A 17,897-nucleotide genomic window follows, 5' to 3' on the forward strand; every position below is an offset into this window, starting at 1 on the left:
TGTCTGCTCATTTGTGGTGTGATGTTGCTGCTCTGCTGGGGAGACGAAAATAACCTTTGTGGGCCTCCGCGGCCTCTACCTCTCCCCCTGCCTCTTTGCCCACGGCCACTATACTGGTGTGCCTGCTGCATTAAAACCTTTGTTTTTAGATCCTTTATTTTTAAATTCCAAATCCTTTTTCGCTAGCATCTCGTAGTACTGTGCTAATTGCATAATTTCTGTCAGTGGCTTGCATGACCTTGTTAGGTTGTATTATAAAATCCCTTTCTTTATTGCAGGCTTTAACAAAGCAGGAGACAATTGCACTTTGTGTTGCCTCATTTTCTCTGTCTAGTCCACTTGAAGCTGAGAACACTTTCTGCATTCTAGCAAAAAAGCAGACACTTTTTCTTCAGTGTCCTCAATGCATCCATTTAAATTTGACCAATCTATTTGTTTCCTTCTTACCAGTATATTTACTTTGGCCATTAGTTTTGGCAGGTCATTTTTTAACATCATCCGGAATGTCTCCTCCTTGTTCCCTTGTTTTTAGGTCTCGGCTAGCGTTGCAGCGCATGCGCTGCTCACTCGGCGAGATGTATTGCTAAGAAGCACTTTCAGGACATTTCATTGGCTGGCATCACCGTTTATGCTAAATGGTGGCCTGCCATTGGAAATGAGGGTTTTTTGGTTCACGCCCTTTCCCCCGTGAGCCGGACTGGCTCTCCTGCTTTACTGCTGTCGCAAAGCACTTTCTTATCTTTATGGGGCCATGTGTTAAAACACATGGACCCATGAAGACAAGAGATCCCCATGCTCCGGCTGCAGCGGGTTCCTCTTTCACTTTCCGGGCCGCGCTTATTTAACATTGTTAGTTTTGGCCAACGGAAATGCTGGCGAGTGACTGCTATGTTTAGCAGGGCCGTGCCTTTCACCGTCTCTGCAGTTCGACTATGAAGACACTGATGGCTGCAGCGGGGTTTCTTGTTTTTCTCATTTTTGGCCTTTCTCCACCCCCTTCCTCCCTCCTCTTCTCCCTTTCTTTCTTTTTCTTGTCACCTTTTTTGCGTCCTGTCACGCTGCACCTCCTTACTCTCCTTCCCAGACCACTTACATGAACTAACTAAACTGCCTACACCCCGTCTTAAACTTTTTTTCTCATTTCTCATCGTGATGTCCTTCTCCGCCCACTTTTCATCTGGCATAACTCACCCTCTCCTCTCTCTGATGTGGCTTTCAATAATTGCCATTTTTTTCCTTCAACTGTATTTCAACGGTAGCACCAAGAGGCCCTTTCGAGGCCGATAAAGCGCTCTATAAATTACTCACTTTCTCTGGTTTTTTTGTTGTTGTTCAAATTCTGTATGATTTCATTCGCCTCCTTCGTCCACGCCCCATCTTCATCCCTCCTTCACTCATTTACACCTCACACCCTCTACTCCCCGACTTTTTGTATTCGCTACCTCACATTTTCTGTCGTCTCTTTCTCCCTTCATTTCTACGCGTCTCTATTTATCATCCGGCTCTTTGTGTGTTTTTTTTTGCAGTTTTATTTAGCTCTAACTCGACCCGAAGGTATTGGAGTTTGACACCCCCCCCAACTTCTTTCCTCTCTAATGCATTTTCGCCTTCCACTGCCTCCTCTATGTCATGTCTCCCTACTCCTCCACTACCGCCCTCGTGCCTCCTCCTGACTAGACACCCTTATTGTCATTTCCTATATTTCTCTCCCCGTCCTTTCATCTTGTGTACCCAGTTCTTTTCGCCCGTCCCTTCTCGTGACTTCCACCAGGTCTTTTCCCTCTCCCCGCACTCCTCTTTCTTTTCAACTTTTTCCTACCTCACTTACCATCCCGCCTTCTCCTCCTCCATTACTCTCCCCCCCCCCGCATTAGCCAGTCCCCTCGCTACCCATCGACGCTCCCTCCTTTCCCTTGCTGTCCTCTTTTTGGAGAGTTCCAATGTTTTCATCCTCCCTTTCATCGCCACTATCCTCAGCCCTCCTCTTCATCTCTTCTCCTTCCCTCCATAAGCCTCACTGCCCTGCACTCTCCCTCGTCCGCATACTTCCCTCATTTACTCCTCTCTGCCCGCTCTCGTCCACTCCTCCTGCGTCCTGGATGGACCTGCCTCTCCTCCTCCACTCCACCACTCTCACTCTCAAACTCAGCTGCCCTCCGACCTGTCTATCAACTGAACTTTCCCCTCATTCACCTCGCCCTCTCTCATCAGCCCCTTTTTTTCCGACTAGCCCACTTCTCCTCTACACCTTTCTCCTCTCGTCCCTCCTTGGCTAAGCCCTCTCCCTTCTGCGATCATGCCAACCCTCCCACCCTGTCCACCTTCCTCTCATCTTGACTCTCTCGCAGTTACTGAATCCACCCCCTCACTGAATCAACCCTCCTCTTCATCTTGTCTTCTCCGATTGCCCTCTACGCCAGCCGCTGCTTTCCACCCCTTCCCTATCCGCCGCTCTCTCACTCTCTACTTCCCCCTTCGCTTCTCTCTCCCTTTTCTGTCTCCTCTTTTCTGTCACTGGCTCTCGTATTCAGCCCTCCATACCCCCTTCCTCCTGCACCCACCCCAGTGTTCATTTTTCTCTCTCGTTTTATTGCCCTCTCTTCCACCCGCCCTTCATTTGACCTCTCTCAACCATGTCTTCTTCCTCCACCCCCTCGACTCCTTTTCTTGTTATGTCAACCCTTCACTTTCCCTCTTCTTGTTTTTTGCTACCCACCTCTCACCTGATCGTTTCCTCTACCCCAAATCCTGCTTGCCCTCTTATCCCTCCACTATAACTCTTCCAGGGCTTCGTTTTCTCTGCTCCCCACCCCTCTTTTCTACACTTCTGCTCTCCAACTACCTTCAATGTTGACTCTCCGCCTTCCTTCTCTTTTCCCATTTCGTAGCTCCCATTTTCTCTGTTTTAACCCCTTTCCACCAGCAACTCTTCCCCTCCTCTTTCATTCTCTCTCTTCACTTCTCCCTCTCATACACTTATTTCACCTTTGCCACTCTATCAACCCTCTCTCATTTACACTTTAGCTTCTTCATTTCCTACCCAGGAGGTCCGCCTCCCTCACCCATCCCTTCTCTAACCCCTACTCCGTTTTCCCTCCTCTCCTCCTTCAAGGTCGCCCCCATCTCTTCCTCTCTTTTTTCTCATACCTCATAAGTTTTCTAAGGTATGTTACAATGGCTTTCTTGTAATATAAATCCCCTAATCCTGTCTCACTCTGCCCTTCCACACACTCACATATTGCCTCCCTCAGATTGGCAAAAGAATGTCAATTCAAAAGCTCCCCTTCATCATACATATTTTAGGTGTGCTGCAAAGCACCTGATGGCTCCTTCCGGTAGCTTCTGAGCGCCAACATATGTACATTTATTTCAGAGTTGCCAGTAAACAGTGGAGTAGCAAGGAGAATTCCTCCCACTGCAACTGTTTTGGTCGTGAAACAGGCCTGATTGGGGTGCTGTGGGCCCCTCACTTGCCATTGCCCTGGGGCCACTGCACCTGCTGCATCAATAAAAGCTGTGAGACTGTGCAGTGTTATGAACGCGTTCTGTCTCGGTTTCATGATCTGGGGCTTGACCGGTCATGTGTGCAGCAGACTGCTGCAGGATACAAGCCTGGATGCGGTTTAGCTGTCATGACAGCAGCCACGAGCAGACAGAACTGAGGGTGACTCGACTGAGCTGTCATGACGTATCGGGATAGATGGAGTCACGTGATTCTGCATTCACGGTTGATGGCTAGAGACTCAATGGTGTTGTCATGAGTTATACGAACAGGGGTAGGGGCGCGATCGAGCTGTGGTCAGCAACATGAAAGGGCCTTTTGGCGCTATCTAGGAGCTACGATCGACATGAAAAGGCTCAGTCACTCGACTGAGTACCGACTATTGTTATGAAAAGCCTCAATCTTAACAAAGAGACGCATACTACTTCCACGGTGAAAGGATTGCGATTGGAATCGTGGCTCTGTTGGATGGTCGCGATTGATAATAAAGGCTCAGTCACCCAATCGAGTGCTCACGATCGACCTGAAGATGCTCCATCATGACATATTGAGCGATGTAACCAGGCCCAGTGGTTAGACGAGCAGTCACCACAGACATGAGTAGGTCCAGTCAGTCGCTCAATCGAGCTCTGGCGATGAAACTGAAGCTCCTCAGTCCAGCGATGACTATCCATACGAGCAGGCCTTGTGTCAATCGAGCTTCTATGAGGGATGGAAACTCGGCCAGTCGTGGTTTATATGTTTGGTAGCTCGAGTGAAAAGTCACCCGTGACACGTATCTGCAGGGTGGCTCAGTTGTGACTGATATGAATGGACTCTGTCCTGGCTCGAGTGAGCATCCCTTAGGAACAGGCCCAAGCCTGCAGAGGGTATCTCTACCCTACCTCTCCTGTTTATTTTTGGAACGTTCTAGTTTGTAACATTTCTCTCATGTAACGTAACTGGTTCTATTGTACAGCGCTCTGACACCTATGGGTAAAGTCCGTGCTATATAAAAACGCATTAAATAAATAAATATCTGTGGACCGGCTTTGCGGTTAGGGAGGCAACCGAGCCACGGGGAAAAGCAGACCAGTGGGTGAAATGTTTAGTGCGGTATACACGTGCAGGTGAATGTATTTGAAATCCATGCTCTCACCGAAATACTTAAGTGGAGGTAGTCCACCGGACTCTCATTTTTACAAATTAAGCACATACATTTTTTCAGCTCTGAAACAGTAGCTCAGTGGAACTCTCTGCAGGGACTCGGTCAGTCTCCTAATTCAGTTCTTTTCAGCAAGACACTAGAATAACACCTTGTCTGAGGAGTGGTATCTATACTACAGCTCCCAGGTAATAAAGCTCATTAGGGGGTTGGAGCTGCCCCCTCCTTCCCACTGCTCGGCCCCCTATTTTCTGAAATTTTGACCATTTCTTCTTGATAAAATTGGCACAGTAACTACTTTCATTCATCTGGTCACTGAAAGCAGGGGACTACCCTCAGTGCTGGGTGCCCTCCTTGGAGAATCAGAAGATTGGAACAGGGCACACAGACAGGAAGCTAGGGGCCAGGGAGTGTCTCAGGCGGTTAGCCTGGGGAGGGGTGGTATCTAGTCGGCTGTAGCTCCAAGAGTTTGGCTACCACTGAATGGGCCTTCGAGAGTGTGTGGTGCAGTGGCAGCTCATGGGTGGGTGTCCATGGTTTGAGGAGCCCTGAGGAAAGCGCTTCTCCTGTCCTAGCATCTGGAAGCTGATTGGGGCACAGCAATCTCCCTGCAATATTTTTTTTCAGTTTTTATATAGCACAAGCTCGACCCGAAGGTGTTCAAGTACTTTACATGAGCACAGATTACATTGTACAAGGACACATTCATTTTTTGTAGGCACAGTGAGATTTGCCCAAAATCACAGGATGTTGAGACAACGTCGAGACTTGATCCTGGTTCCTCAGTTCCAAAGTGGACAGCTCTGGCAGTTACCCCTTATCCTCTCTTTGACAGAATGACAAATGTTAGAGTGCACAACGGTCCACTCTGGAGAGCTTTGTAAGCACCTTCCCTGTGCCCTCACATTCTTCCGGGTATCTCCTTCAGAGCCCTCAAACATGATCTGCTGTGAGATATCGCCAAAGCCTGGTCATCTTTCGATTCCAGACAGGAATGTACTTTGGCCTCCATAATGGTATGAGCTGCTGGTTCCCCTCCCAGGGCGGTGGCTGGTCTGCCCCATGATAACCAAGCCAGGAGGGTTGTGACTCCCAGGTAACCCTCTCTGAATGGCCCACAATGCACCATGACGTCTTGTGATGAGGTCTGAACCTTAATTTCTGCCCTAGTGCGTTAAATTGGCGCAACTACTAAGTGGTGTCGTATCCCACCTTATGGAAGCGCCGGTTTTTCCACGAGCTGCAGCTACTCTCCCTAACCAATCCTCCCTGAAACCTAGACTTCACCTTTTAGGTGAAAGAAACTGTTTTTTTATGACGGCCATTAGGCAAAGACCAGCTCACAGGAAGTACAGGAGGTGCATTATTGACAGTATATACACTTTCAAAGTAGTTTACATGCGAGTATGAATAGAACATACCAGTCCATCTATATCACAAAGATGGCGCCTCTTCTTGCATATCACTGCTTCCACTCGGAGCCCAGAAGTGTGGCCCAGCGGCTCGAGTCTACACAGAAGCATGGCAGCCAATCATAAACAACAGCAGCTTTAGCATGCCACCAAAGACAACCACTTGGTGGTCCCAGATTGAAATGGCCACAAAAATGACTTTTTGCTTAGGGAAAAGGGAGCACTTAAACAGCAACAGGCCATTTAACCTGAGAGTTTAAACATTCTTGCACCAGACCTGCTCTTTCCCAAGTGGAGATAACAGCTGAAAACAAGCATTGAAAATGTAATAGGTCACGACTTTCATTAAGTTAAAGCCATTTGCTTTGCTAATGGTATTGTGTAGCAAAGCAAATGGCTTTAACTTAATAAAAGGCGAGACCTATTGCATTTTTTATGCTTGTTTTAATGTGTTCCCAATTTATTTCCAAACATTCATCATCTTCTCTTCTTATTTTCCCCCAAATATCTGGTGGCAATATTATAGAAAACATTTGTTTTGTGTCCTCCAGGGTAAGAGTGCCAAACTCTTAGTATAATTTCTGTCTGTCTATACCATTCTTCTCTATCTTGCTAATATCTGGAAACTGAAGAGCGAATCTGTGTAACTCAACATTAGACCATGGTGTGTGTGAACTGTAATAGTGTGTTTCCCTGGTTGACTTCCTGGAACTTCTCTCAAGGGCATGGTGAAATTAGGTGAAAGAACACAAGAAATTAATGACTGTTCTTGTTCTTGCAACGAATAACTCTAACCCTAGCATTACCGAAATGTGGAACTTGCCACCAATCATTGGGCACTTCAAATGTGGAGATTGCAGCGTATGCCATCTGACAGAGAACACGAAAACACTGAATCTCGAAGAAGGTAGAGTGTGGGAACAGCGCAAACACACGAATTGCAACAGCACCAACGTTGTGTACATGATCACATGCATCTGCGGAAAGAACTACATTGGCATGACGACCAGAAAGGTCAAACAACGTATTTGTGAGCATCGCAGCACAATACGCTGCAGAAAAAACGCCACCAAGCTGACAGACCATTTCCTGGGTGCGAACCACACTCCGAATGACATGAGATGGACTGTCATCGAGCAGATTCCAAACGGACCCAACTCCCAAAAGATCCTACACGAGATAAGCCCTGAGGCATGCCTTGACCCAGATCAAACTCCCTAGAATAACAGTCTCCCTGTCGCACCTGAAAGCCTCTCCCTGTCAAAAAAGACTGGATCCATTCAAGTGCAGCTCCTGATATCCCTCCATTATTCAGACACTGTAGCAAGGTGGTATGTGCTACAGTGTCGAATGCTGCACTTAGGTCCAGAAGGATGAGAGCCATAGTCTGGCCCTCATCCACCCCCTGGCGTAAGGTCTCCACTGCCATCAATAACGTTGATTCAGTGGAATGGCGTGGACGGAAACCAAACTGGGTCTCGTGCAGGAGGGTAGCCTCTTCCACGAAATCCATCAGCTGGGTATTCACCGTTTTCTCAACCACTTTAGCCATATAGGGTAAAAGGGAAATTGGCCGGAGGTTTTCTAGTTTTTCGAAGCTGATATTAGGCTTCTTTTGGAGATTTAGCACCACCGCCTGTTTCCAGTCTCTGGGCACAGTCCTAGTCCTGAAAGAGACATCCAAAAGATGTCTAATGTACGGCTCCAAAGCCGGCAGACTGCCAGCAAGACGTTTAGGCGTTGTCGGGTCCTGTGGGGAGCCTGACTTTACTGACCCACAGATCTGCATCAGAATCTCTGGGGAAGGGGTGACAAAGTTCGTCAGCATGTGTTGGTCCCCCCTTTCCCTAAGAGACTCAACAAACTCAGACCCCGCTATAGGATGGCTAGGGAAGGCCGAGTATATTTTTGCTACTTTTTCGGCAAAGTAGTCCGCAATCCTATTACAGGACTCCACTGAGCAGTCGTCTGGTGCGGTGGGGGGCTTCCCACCCGAGAGCGTTTTATATATCTTTCGTGGAGTTCCCAGCCTCCCCAATCCTGATGGCATAGTATGCTGCTTTGGCCTTCCTAATTAGCCCATGGTAGGCACGCCTCCACATTAAATATTCCTCTTTTGTGTCCGTGGTAAAAGCCACCCGCCACAGCCTAGCCGTAGCGTATCCCTTTTTGCGTATCACATACCAGGCTGGTGTACCGTGAGGGAGACATACTTTGAATGGTGTCCAAGGCTGCTCTACACCCTTTGGCTGTACTTAGAAATAGTTAACTGAGCATTTAAATTTTTTTTTTTTAAATATAAAGCACACTAATCTCTAATGGTATTAAATATCCTTCTTGTGTAACAGTTCTATTTGGAAATTCAAAACAATTGATTGCGAATCAAAAGGGAACTTTTACTCCCAAACATAATAAAAATACCCTTGAAAAACACAGTTGTAGAACCTAATTGTAGCATATGCATGTACTTTAGATGTCATTCAGAGCTGAAGGCATAGTCATGCTCTGCCTTGAGGCAACCACCCACGGCCCCTCCTGAGGCAACCTCCCACAGCTCCTCTTCTGTCATTGAGACTCTAGTGGTCTTTCACAGACTGGACTGCCCTCCTCAGGCACCTGTCTTAAAGGTGCCCTCAGACCTCCCCTAGGGATCTCTAATGAATCCCAGTGCATACCCTTTGAGATATTAGGAAAACAACATACAATTATTGAATCGGGCTCAGTGCATTGCGCACTGCCTACCTGATCATCTTACCAGTAACGCTGTTGTGTGCGTCCTTCTGTTCTGTGGCAAAAATAACCTGAAGGCTCGAAGGGAGCTGTCCGTGTCTGATGTCACAGTCTGGTTAACGAAAGCCCTGTCGCCTGGGTTCTGCAGGAAACTAACTCAAATCAGCAGCTGCGCATACACCGAGACTGGAAGGCCCCCGAAGAATCCTGGGACCGCAGTACACCAAACCCCTGCAGAGACCAACAGTCCCCAGCGAGTCACTGCACCATCTGTAAAAGCACAAAGTTTTAGTGGTAGTAGATAAGATGGACACACACAAAGGCTGGTTGAGTGGGTTTATTGCCAATGAACTGCAGCTGAGACAATTTGCAGATAAGACTGCAAAGAGATCTGATTGCAGAAAGAAAAAACAGTCCTTATATACAGTTTTCAGAACCTTCCAACATGTTATTCATTAACATCAGCACCATGGTGTGAGTATTTCACAACTATGTCCACGTGTACATTGCTTTATACGTGACACACATGATCATGCTAATATCTAGCCAATTCCTTACGCTATTCCCTCCTGACCTAGAGCTTGAGTCTGTTCTCCTGTTTTTCTCAAACAACCACTGTTTGATCTAGACAGCAGATGCTTGTGCTCTCTGCTGTCTTTCGAACAATTTCCACACATGATATTTGCCATGAACAAACACTTTACCCAAGCAGGAGCAGAGCAGTTTGACATGTTCCAGTTCAGAGAACCATTTCTATGAATTAACTCGCTGAACTGGCTGCTGTACACAGGTGAAGGCTAGTGAGCCATTTCTCAGAATTTGAGCAAGGCCCAGCAAGGGACACGAACATGTACACAGTACATTTGCAATCCATTTGGTTCTTGCTGAATTTCAGACAGTTTTGTTTAACCATTTGTGTATCATGGAGCTGTACCTGATGAGTGAGCACATATTATTTGCAAGCAGGTGAAACACCGAAATTAATGTAAAACTATGGTTCACTTTAATATATCCATTCACCAAAGGGGCTAATTCATTTGTCATCTTTCACATGGGGGAGTGTCTGCCCCAAAGTAATTGCAGTACGGGCGGAAATTGAGCGGATCAGTCTCGGCGCAACTGGTGGCATTGGCGGCTGCTGCTGGGGCCGCTTTGAGTTGTTATGACGGTCGAGCAGCCAGTGGGGAGGCGACAAAACGGCGGCTGCATAAGCGCCTGAGTCGCGCTGAACAGGAGTGACCACGCAGGTGAAATGCGACTCGCTTGGCCCGGGCAGGGCTCGCCGAAATGACCGGGATCGAGAGAGTGGGTCTCATATTCCTGGGCAAGTCCGCCTAAGCAGAACGGAGGCCAGATAGAAGACCTGGCGAGCTTGAGAGCAAACGGCGCCACAGGGTTGGCGGCGACTGGTGCAGGCAAAGGAAGTCCGCGGAGTGACTTCACAACTGTGGGCAGCTAACCGACTCCTGTCCATCTGCACTACAACCCAGAAAAGAGGCGAGCAATATGATAGGTGAGCGGAGGCACCTGGGGGCGTCCAGGGGCGTTGGCGGGCCCTGCCAGAATCCCTCGATGGTGTGGGGGAGGACGGGCAGCCAGCCAGTGAAGAGCCAAGATGATGGCCGTTTGATTTTCAAGCTCGCGCGGACCAGGAGTGGCATAGGGCTGCCCACTTAGGTCCTGTGTAGCTACTCTACAGGATCCACGTGGTAGGCCCCTGAAGAGTAAGGGACTGACAAGCAGGGGCACAGAAGGCGCAGAGGAACTGAAGGCGTCTGGCACAAATTAGTGCAATAACCTCGGCGGCCCTTACCCATCAAACTTGCAACCTAGTGCCATTCGCCCACAGCATCTGAGAACAGAAGCGCCCAGGTGGGGGGCCAGCACAGCCAAATCGTGACAAGCCACATCGAGTTAGGCGGCAGAGGGCAACTGTACAGTGCGCTCGGGCCTACAGAGGCACTGGTAACACACCAGAGTATTGCCATACAGGCATTGCTGAGTCCTGTAAGGTTGGAGTCTCGTGAGGGTCCCCGAGCTCCTGAGACAGCAGTATTTGTATTCAGTGTGGGAGGGCCGACACTGAGGGACCGGAACTTCACCATTGGGAGGCTGCCAAGCGGTTGACATCTGCTGAGCTGGGATCCCTCACAGCAGGGTCTCCACAGTAAAACCCTTGGCGCCACCATGACCACCTCTAGGTCAAAGAAGGACGTTGCTAATATTAAGGACCTCCTGGTTAAGGGTGCCGCCAAAAAAGCTGGGAACGTCTCGGCCTCCCTGGATGTGGGTGGGGCGAGCCCCCCAGTGTGACAGGAGGTGAACGAGGAGGCCCCGATCACACAGGGGTTCATGGAAGCACTCTTCGGCACGCTGCGGGATGATATAGCAGCTCTCCGAATAGAAGTGGCCACCGAAATTAAAGATCTGCGTCATGACATGGGGTATTAGAGCAGAGGGTGGACTATGTAGAGAGTGCAGGGGAATCTAGAGAAGAAGAGATGGAGGAGTGTAGCAGAGAGATCTTGGAACTTGGGGACCATAACGCTGACCTCAACCTGCACCTGGGGGACTTGGAAAACAGGTCACGCAGATCAAACATCTGCATTAAAGGGGTGCCTTTGCAAGCAGATGCGGGTCGCCTGGAGGACTACATTCTGCGCCTCTTCCGACACATAGTCCCGGCCTTTGACGGGAAGGAACTCCTCCTGGACCGAACGCATTGGGCAGGTCGCCCCTCCGCCTCACCAGGTGCGCCGCAAGACATCCTGACATGTCTTCACAACTATAAACAAAAATAAATAATTATGGCAGCTGTACGGGTTCAACCTCATGTCATCTTTGCGGGCACCAAAGTTTGCTTGTACCAGGACTTGTCGGTCATTACACTCCAGAGACGACGGGCAATGAAACCTGTGACAGCATTTCTGAGGGAGAAAGGAGTGCGATACAGGTGGGGCCACCCCTTCCGGTTGGTCTTCGTGTGGCAGGGAGAGACACGAGCGACACGCAAACCCGCGGAGGCAGCGGACATACTAAGAATAGAACTGGCTCAGGACTCTTCCCCCTAACGATCAAGCATGCAACTCTCAGCTCCAGAGTCATGAAGACGACGACGCATAAGAAACCTTCCACTGTAGCAAAATACCAGGCCCACGAAAACCGAAAGCATTAAGGAACTCTCAGCTTTGTTGCGGCAGCTTTCCGAGCACCACCAATCTCTGGAACTCGGCGACGATTAATGGCAAACCGAACGGACCTCGACTTCAGTAGAAGGGGACGGGTGGCTCCTCCCGGGGCCTACATGTATTCTTATCATATTTGACCAGTTGCGGCCAGGGCCGTGAACGCCTACTCCTATATTCACCTGCTGCGGACGACCAACGACATACACCCTCATTACAGAATTGCAAGTTGTGCACCAATTGGTGCCTTTGTTTTATTTCCTGTATTGCTCTCATGTTCACTCAATGTTTCTGTGCTCTAAACCTAATCAGACTGACACACTCCATACACTGGTTGGGGGTGGGGTCAATGAAGGAGTTGCCGGGGGCTCTCATAGCCGCTCATCCCTCTCTGACCCATGGAGCGTTTAATTAACCGTAATGTAAGGGGTCTCAATTCACTGGCCAAAAGAATAGCAATCCTTAACCAGCTTAGGGTGGCCCGTGTGATATATGTCTCCTACATGAGACACATCTTTTGAAACTAGATTGCCACAGGATGCGGTTGAGATGGTTTGATTGTCAGTACTGGTCCTCTGTCCAAGGAAAAAAGGCGATGGTTGCGATCCTGGTGGCCACACACTTTCAAGGGAAAGTTGATGGGTACAATCCGAAATTCCAGGGCGGTTGTTGTCCCTGAGGGTATCTCTTACTCAGAATTCACTCACTATAGCTTCCATCTATGTCCCCAATGAACGTCAGGAACCTTTTATCCGTCAGGCGCTAGGCGCGGTGCTTGCTTCCCCAGTCCCCGACATGATAATAGGAGGTGATTTTAATCTGGTTATGGACGCCACCATAGATAGGTCTCCTCCACGTCCAGGGCACACAGGGACGTTTTCTCCACAAGGGGTGATCTGGCTTGCGGAGGCTCGACTTGCCAATATTTGGCTGGCACTAAACTCGATCTTACGGTCTTACTCCTTCTTTTCTGCTGCCCACCAATCTCATGCTAGAATCTGCTATTTCTTGGTCTCCGCTCCATTATGCCCGAGAGTAGTCCAACCACGATTGAGGTCGCAGCCATATCTGACCATGCCCCGGTCAATTTAGACTTGCACCTTCCGTCAACACCTCAAACAACAAAACGTGGCGTCTCAATCCTAAACTCTTATCTTATGACGCTGCGGTAAAGGAAGTGGAGAAGGCCATAGTAGACTACCTATCTGTCAACGACACACCAGATACCGCGATAGCAATGCTTTGGGAGGCTCTCAAAGCAGTCGCACATATATAGCAATAGGAGCCACACTTTATAATGAACGAGCTTCGAAGTGTGCAGCGCTAGAAGCTAGTGTGAAAGAACTGAAAGACTTGCATCGATGTGTAGGCTCACATAAAAATAGACGGCAACTAAATATAGCGCGGAAACTGCTTAGAGCGCTAGATATTGACACATGCTTTGCTGCGAATGCGACAGAAGTATTAATTATGCGGGGGAAGCAAGGCGGGAAAGCTGCTGGCACACAGGTTGAGGGCACAGATGCTCTCTACGTGTGTACAGGGTATTATAGATAGCAGCGGACACCACCTTGCCAGAGATGAGGATATAGCAGCGGAGTTCGTCCGCTTCTATGCACAATTATACAGGGCGGAAGAGACACCCTCAGATATCTGCTCACCATACATCACGCAGGCCCCAATAACAAAGCTGCTGACCCCTCACGCTGAGTACTTGGAGAAAGACATAACTGAAAGGGAGGTACTGGGCGCAATAGGTCACTGCAATTGGAAAAAGCGCCAGGGCAGGATGGGTTCATAGCAGCCTTTTACAAGCAGTATGCTTCGCTTTTATCCCCGATTCTAGTTTGACCCTATAACTCATTTAGCGACTCTGGGGAGCTCACGAAACCAATGCGCATGGAAATAATCATGGTGCTACCAAATCCAGGGAAAGATTCCCAGCACTGGTCATCGTATCGCCCCATATCACTCCTGAACATAGATGGCAAGATTTTTACAGGGAATCTAGTGGGTAGATTGGGTAGACATATGCCTCGTTTGATAGAGCCTGATCAATCTGGCTTCATACCAGGTCGCACCTGCTGTGATAATACTAAACAGCTTTTTCACCTATTGGACAAAACTAGGCGGTCAAAAGTTCAGACGCTGTTTTTGTCAATAGATGCCGAAAAGACCTTTGACCGCGTGCATTGGCCTTTCTTGCACAAGGTACTGAAGATGGTGAGCTTTAGACTCAGGTTCCGGCGTTGGGTCGAGGCTGGCTATGTGGATCCAAAAGCGCTGGTCGGGGTGAACAATACTTATTCTCCGATCTTTTCAGTCTCAAGAGGGACCTGCCAGGGCTTCCCTCTCTCACCACTATTATTTGCGCTCTATATGGAGCCGCTAGAGGAAAGCATCCAACACCATCCACAGATAGAGGGAGTCTGGATGGTGGGCCAATCCCATAAAATAGCTCTGTATGCTGATGACGTCTTATTGACCATCACAAACTCGCATAACTCACTGCCTCCTCTCTTAGAGGAACTTGCACGGTTCGGGGAGGCCTCCGGTTTCAAAGTAAACACAGCTATGACACAAGCCCTGAATATCACCATTCCTCATGAGGAACAAATCCGCTTGTAGTCAGAGTTCCCCTTTCAATCGAGACAGCAAGGTATATAATATCTGGGTATTCAAATATTTCCCACAATAGAAAGCTCGATCACACATAACTAGACGGACCTGTTGCATACTCTGAGATCTCTTATTCACTCGTGGCATGGTGGTCCCCTTTCCTGGGTGGGCCGCATCACGGCGGTAAAAATGATCCTGCTGCCGAAAATTCTCTATCTTATGCAGGTGATGTCTTTGCCACCCCTACACTCATTCTGAAGAAGTTACAGGTTGCTCTTGAAGCCTTCACACGGGCGGGTAAATGGGCCCAGATGCAAAAGAGCGAGTATATCTGCCACTTGCCAAGGGGGTACGCCAAATCTGGCAAAATATTATCAGGCTGCCCAGTTACGCTATATAGTCGAATGGCAGCGCCCGATGACCAAAAAACACTGGCATTTCCGGGATCAAGCAGTCGCAGGAATCCATATTTGATCCCGTGGTTACAGCGTAAACATCACCCGCCAGACGTATACATCTTGCCAGTGGTCAGAGCAATCGTTCGGGTTTGGGATAAGGTATACTCCAATCATCAGCTATCCACGTGGAACTCTCCACTTAACCAATCATAGGAAGTCCAGATTTCCCTCAGGCTACGCAAGAGAAAGCATTTTGCTTGCTGGCAGGAGGTGCAGTCCAAGAGGATTGGTGACCTAATTGATGTGAGAGGCTTGTTGAACTTTGATGCACTCCAACAAGACTTTGGGTTCCCAGACCCGGAGTACTGGTACTATCTAGCGGTCTGACACTGGGTGTCTCTTCCTGCAATCAAGCCATACGCTAGTAGACTACTAACGTTGTTTGAACGCTGGCTTTTATCCAAGAAAGCTGATACCCACATTTTGTCAGACATATTATTTTTTAAATACTCAGACTTCAACTCCAGCTAGGAAGAGATGGGAGTGGGAGTACGAACGCAGTTTTACTGATAAGGAATGGTCAGGTATATTGCACCATGCAATCACCTCTGCCACTAGCACTGCGGGCAAAGAAACACTGAGAAAATTAGCACACTACTGGTATTATACCCCGGCCAGACTGGCTCAAAGGCAGAGGGTAAGGGTCAACACTTGTTGGAGACACTGCGCTAACTCTGGCACAGTCACTCACCTACTGTGGCACTGCCCCAAACTTCATAGATATTGTAACGAGGTCCTGGTCGACATTGACAAGATGTTCAATACAGAAATACCCCGCTTTCCTAGCTATGCATTGTTGGGTTTATCCAATGTCCAAACGTACCCACTACACTCCGGAAGGGGTAAGGCCATTACATCAGCACTGTGCGAAACGAAGCAAGTCCTGCAATCAAAATAGGGTACTGAAGTAGTCCCAACCCACACAGACTGGCTTCATAAGCTCTGGGATTTACTGGGGATGGAGAATTTGACAGCCACCATTAGCCAAACTTTACCAAAGTGAAAAAAGAAGATGGGGAACATACATTGCACACCTTTCAGGAGAATTTCAACAACTCACATGCCCAATATATTTGTGCATACTGCAGATTACACCCTCTACCCCTCAGTGGACCCAGGGGAAAAGGAGTGAAGACTACAACACTTGCGACAAAAGCACGTATTGTTTGCTTTATCCACTGTTTGCTGTTGATTTGGATTATGTTTCCCTATCCATCTCCACCCTCTCTCCCCCCTGGCCTCATAGCGACCTCGCCGGTCAATGGAGGTAAGCATAGGGTTATGTAAATTGAATCAATACCTAAATGTTTATTCCTCGCCGTCCGATGGATGTAGGAGACAGCTGTTGTTCCCAATCCTTTCCCTTTATGGAACATAAATAACATTTTACAATCTTAAAGAGAAGTTGAGCATTGGGCTATGGCACACCATATTCCTGTTTTGTAGTACACTAGTTAATGTTAAGAATTGTGTTTCTTTACCTGTGATTTTGTTATTTTCATGCTTTCTCTATGTTCATTTCAGGTCGGCCAGCAGCCAGTTCTGCAGGAAGGTGATGGGCGGGATGGTATGGAATCCTACCTTAAGGAGATCCTTGTCGGTTGAGCACCTGGAAACGAAAAGCCTCCCATCACGATCCCCTCCTATTACACCAAATTGGTAAACACATTTCTGCTATGTTTTGATTTGAAAATACACCTGAGAACAGCTCACATAGTCTTCCTTCTGGCATGTGCTGCTGACATTCATAGGAGCAACTTGCACAACCTCCCCTATTCCAGTCACAAACTGTTGTTTAGGCCGGGGTTTTGAGAACTCTTCTATATACTTTAGTCTATACTTCTTTGTGGGCTTAACTGCTTTTCATCTGTTTGTTTCAGTGTCCTTTAAAAAACCTTGCTTGCTAGTGGTCCCTTGACCCGGTCACCGGGTCAGTGACCCTTGACCCGGTCAGGTGACCCTTGACCCGGTCACTCCACTACCGCACGGCCCCCGTGTGCCTGGATTCTGCTGCCGCTGCCTGCTTGGCCCTCTTGCTGCCGCCTCTCCTTAGGGCCCCTGCTCTCAAGGCTTGCCCTCGCTCTCCAGGCTTGCCCTCGCTCTCCAGGCTTGCCCTCGCTCTCCCCCGCTCCGCTTTCCCGCTCTTTCCAACCCCCCCCTCTGCTCCCCGCCGCTGCTCTCCTGCGACCCGACCCCCTTCTCCTATCTCCCGCTCCCCATTCGCCGCCCGCTCCCGCCTCCCAGCTGCTCCTCCCTCCCACTTGGCCATAAATGGCGGGGACCGCGCGTACGCGCCGATTGCGCGCCGAAGGTGTGCCAAAGGCAAGCCCGTCGACGCACGTCCACGCCTGGGCCGCGCCCAGTGCCTGAACCCCGCCAGAGCCAGCCAACCCGACTGAGCTATGACGTCGCCACCCTCCACGCACTCAACACCGGCCGACATCCAGCCTGCTGCCAAGCCACCCCGAAACGCACCCACGGAGCCTTCACCTGCCACGCCTGCTACTTCACCTGCACTCGGTCCTGCACCGCGCCAGCCAAAACAGCCGCCAACAACAACCACCTCAAGTGCATCCTGCTCAACACCCGCTCCATCCACAGGCACGCCGTCGAACTATGGGACCTCCTGGACAAAACGGCACCAGACGTCGCCTTCTTCACGGAAACCTGGATGAACGCCTCCTCAGCCCCCGACATCGCCATTGCCATCCCGGACGGCTACCAGACCGGAGGAGGCATCGCCATCGCCCACAGAAACACTATCTGCATCACGACCAACACCGAGGACACCCTCGCCACCGCAGAGCACCTGCACTTCCAGATTCACGCCGACCCCAAGACCACCCT

General features: G+C 49.2%; 1 protein-coding gene across 6 annotated transcripts in view; it reads left to right on the plus strand.

Moving 5' to 3' along the window:
* PTPN3 (protein tyrosine phosphatase non-receptor type 3) overlaps positions 1–17,897 on the plus strand; it is a 1,880,479-nt gene that overhangs the window by 995,304 nt on the left and 867,278 nt on the right. For all 6 annotated transcript variants that reach the window (XM_078687727.1, XM_078687724.1, XM_078687726.1 and 3 more), the window contains one exon: positions 16,575–16,709. In XM_078687727.1, coding sequence (XP_078543853.1) covers positions 16,575–16,709 — 135 coding nt within the window. The remainder of the gene's footprint in view (positions 1–16,574; positions 16,710–17,897) is intronic.

The sequence above is a fragment of the Lissotriton helveticus genome, chromosome 4_1 (assembly GCF_964261635.1).
Source record: "Lissotriton helveticus chromosome 4_1, aLisHel1.1, whole genome shotgun sequence".
NCBI lineage: Eukaryota > Metazoa > Chordata > Amphibia > Caudata > Salamandridae > Lissotriton > Lissotriton helveticus.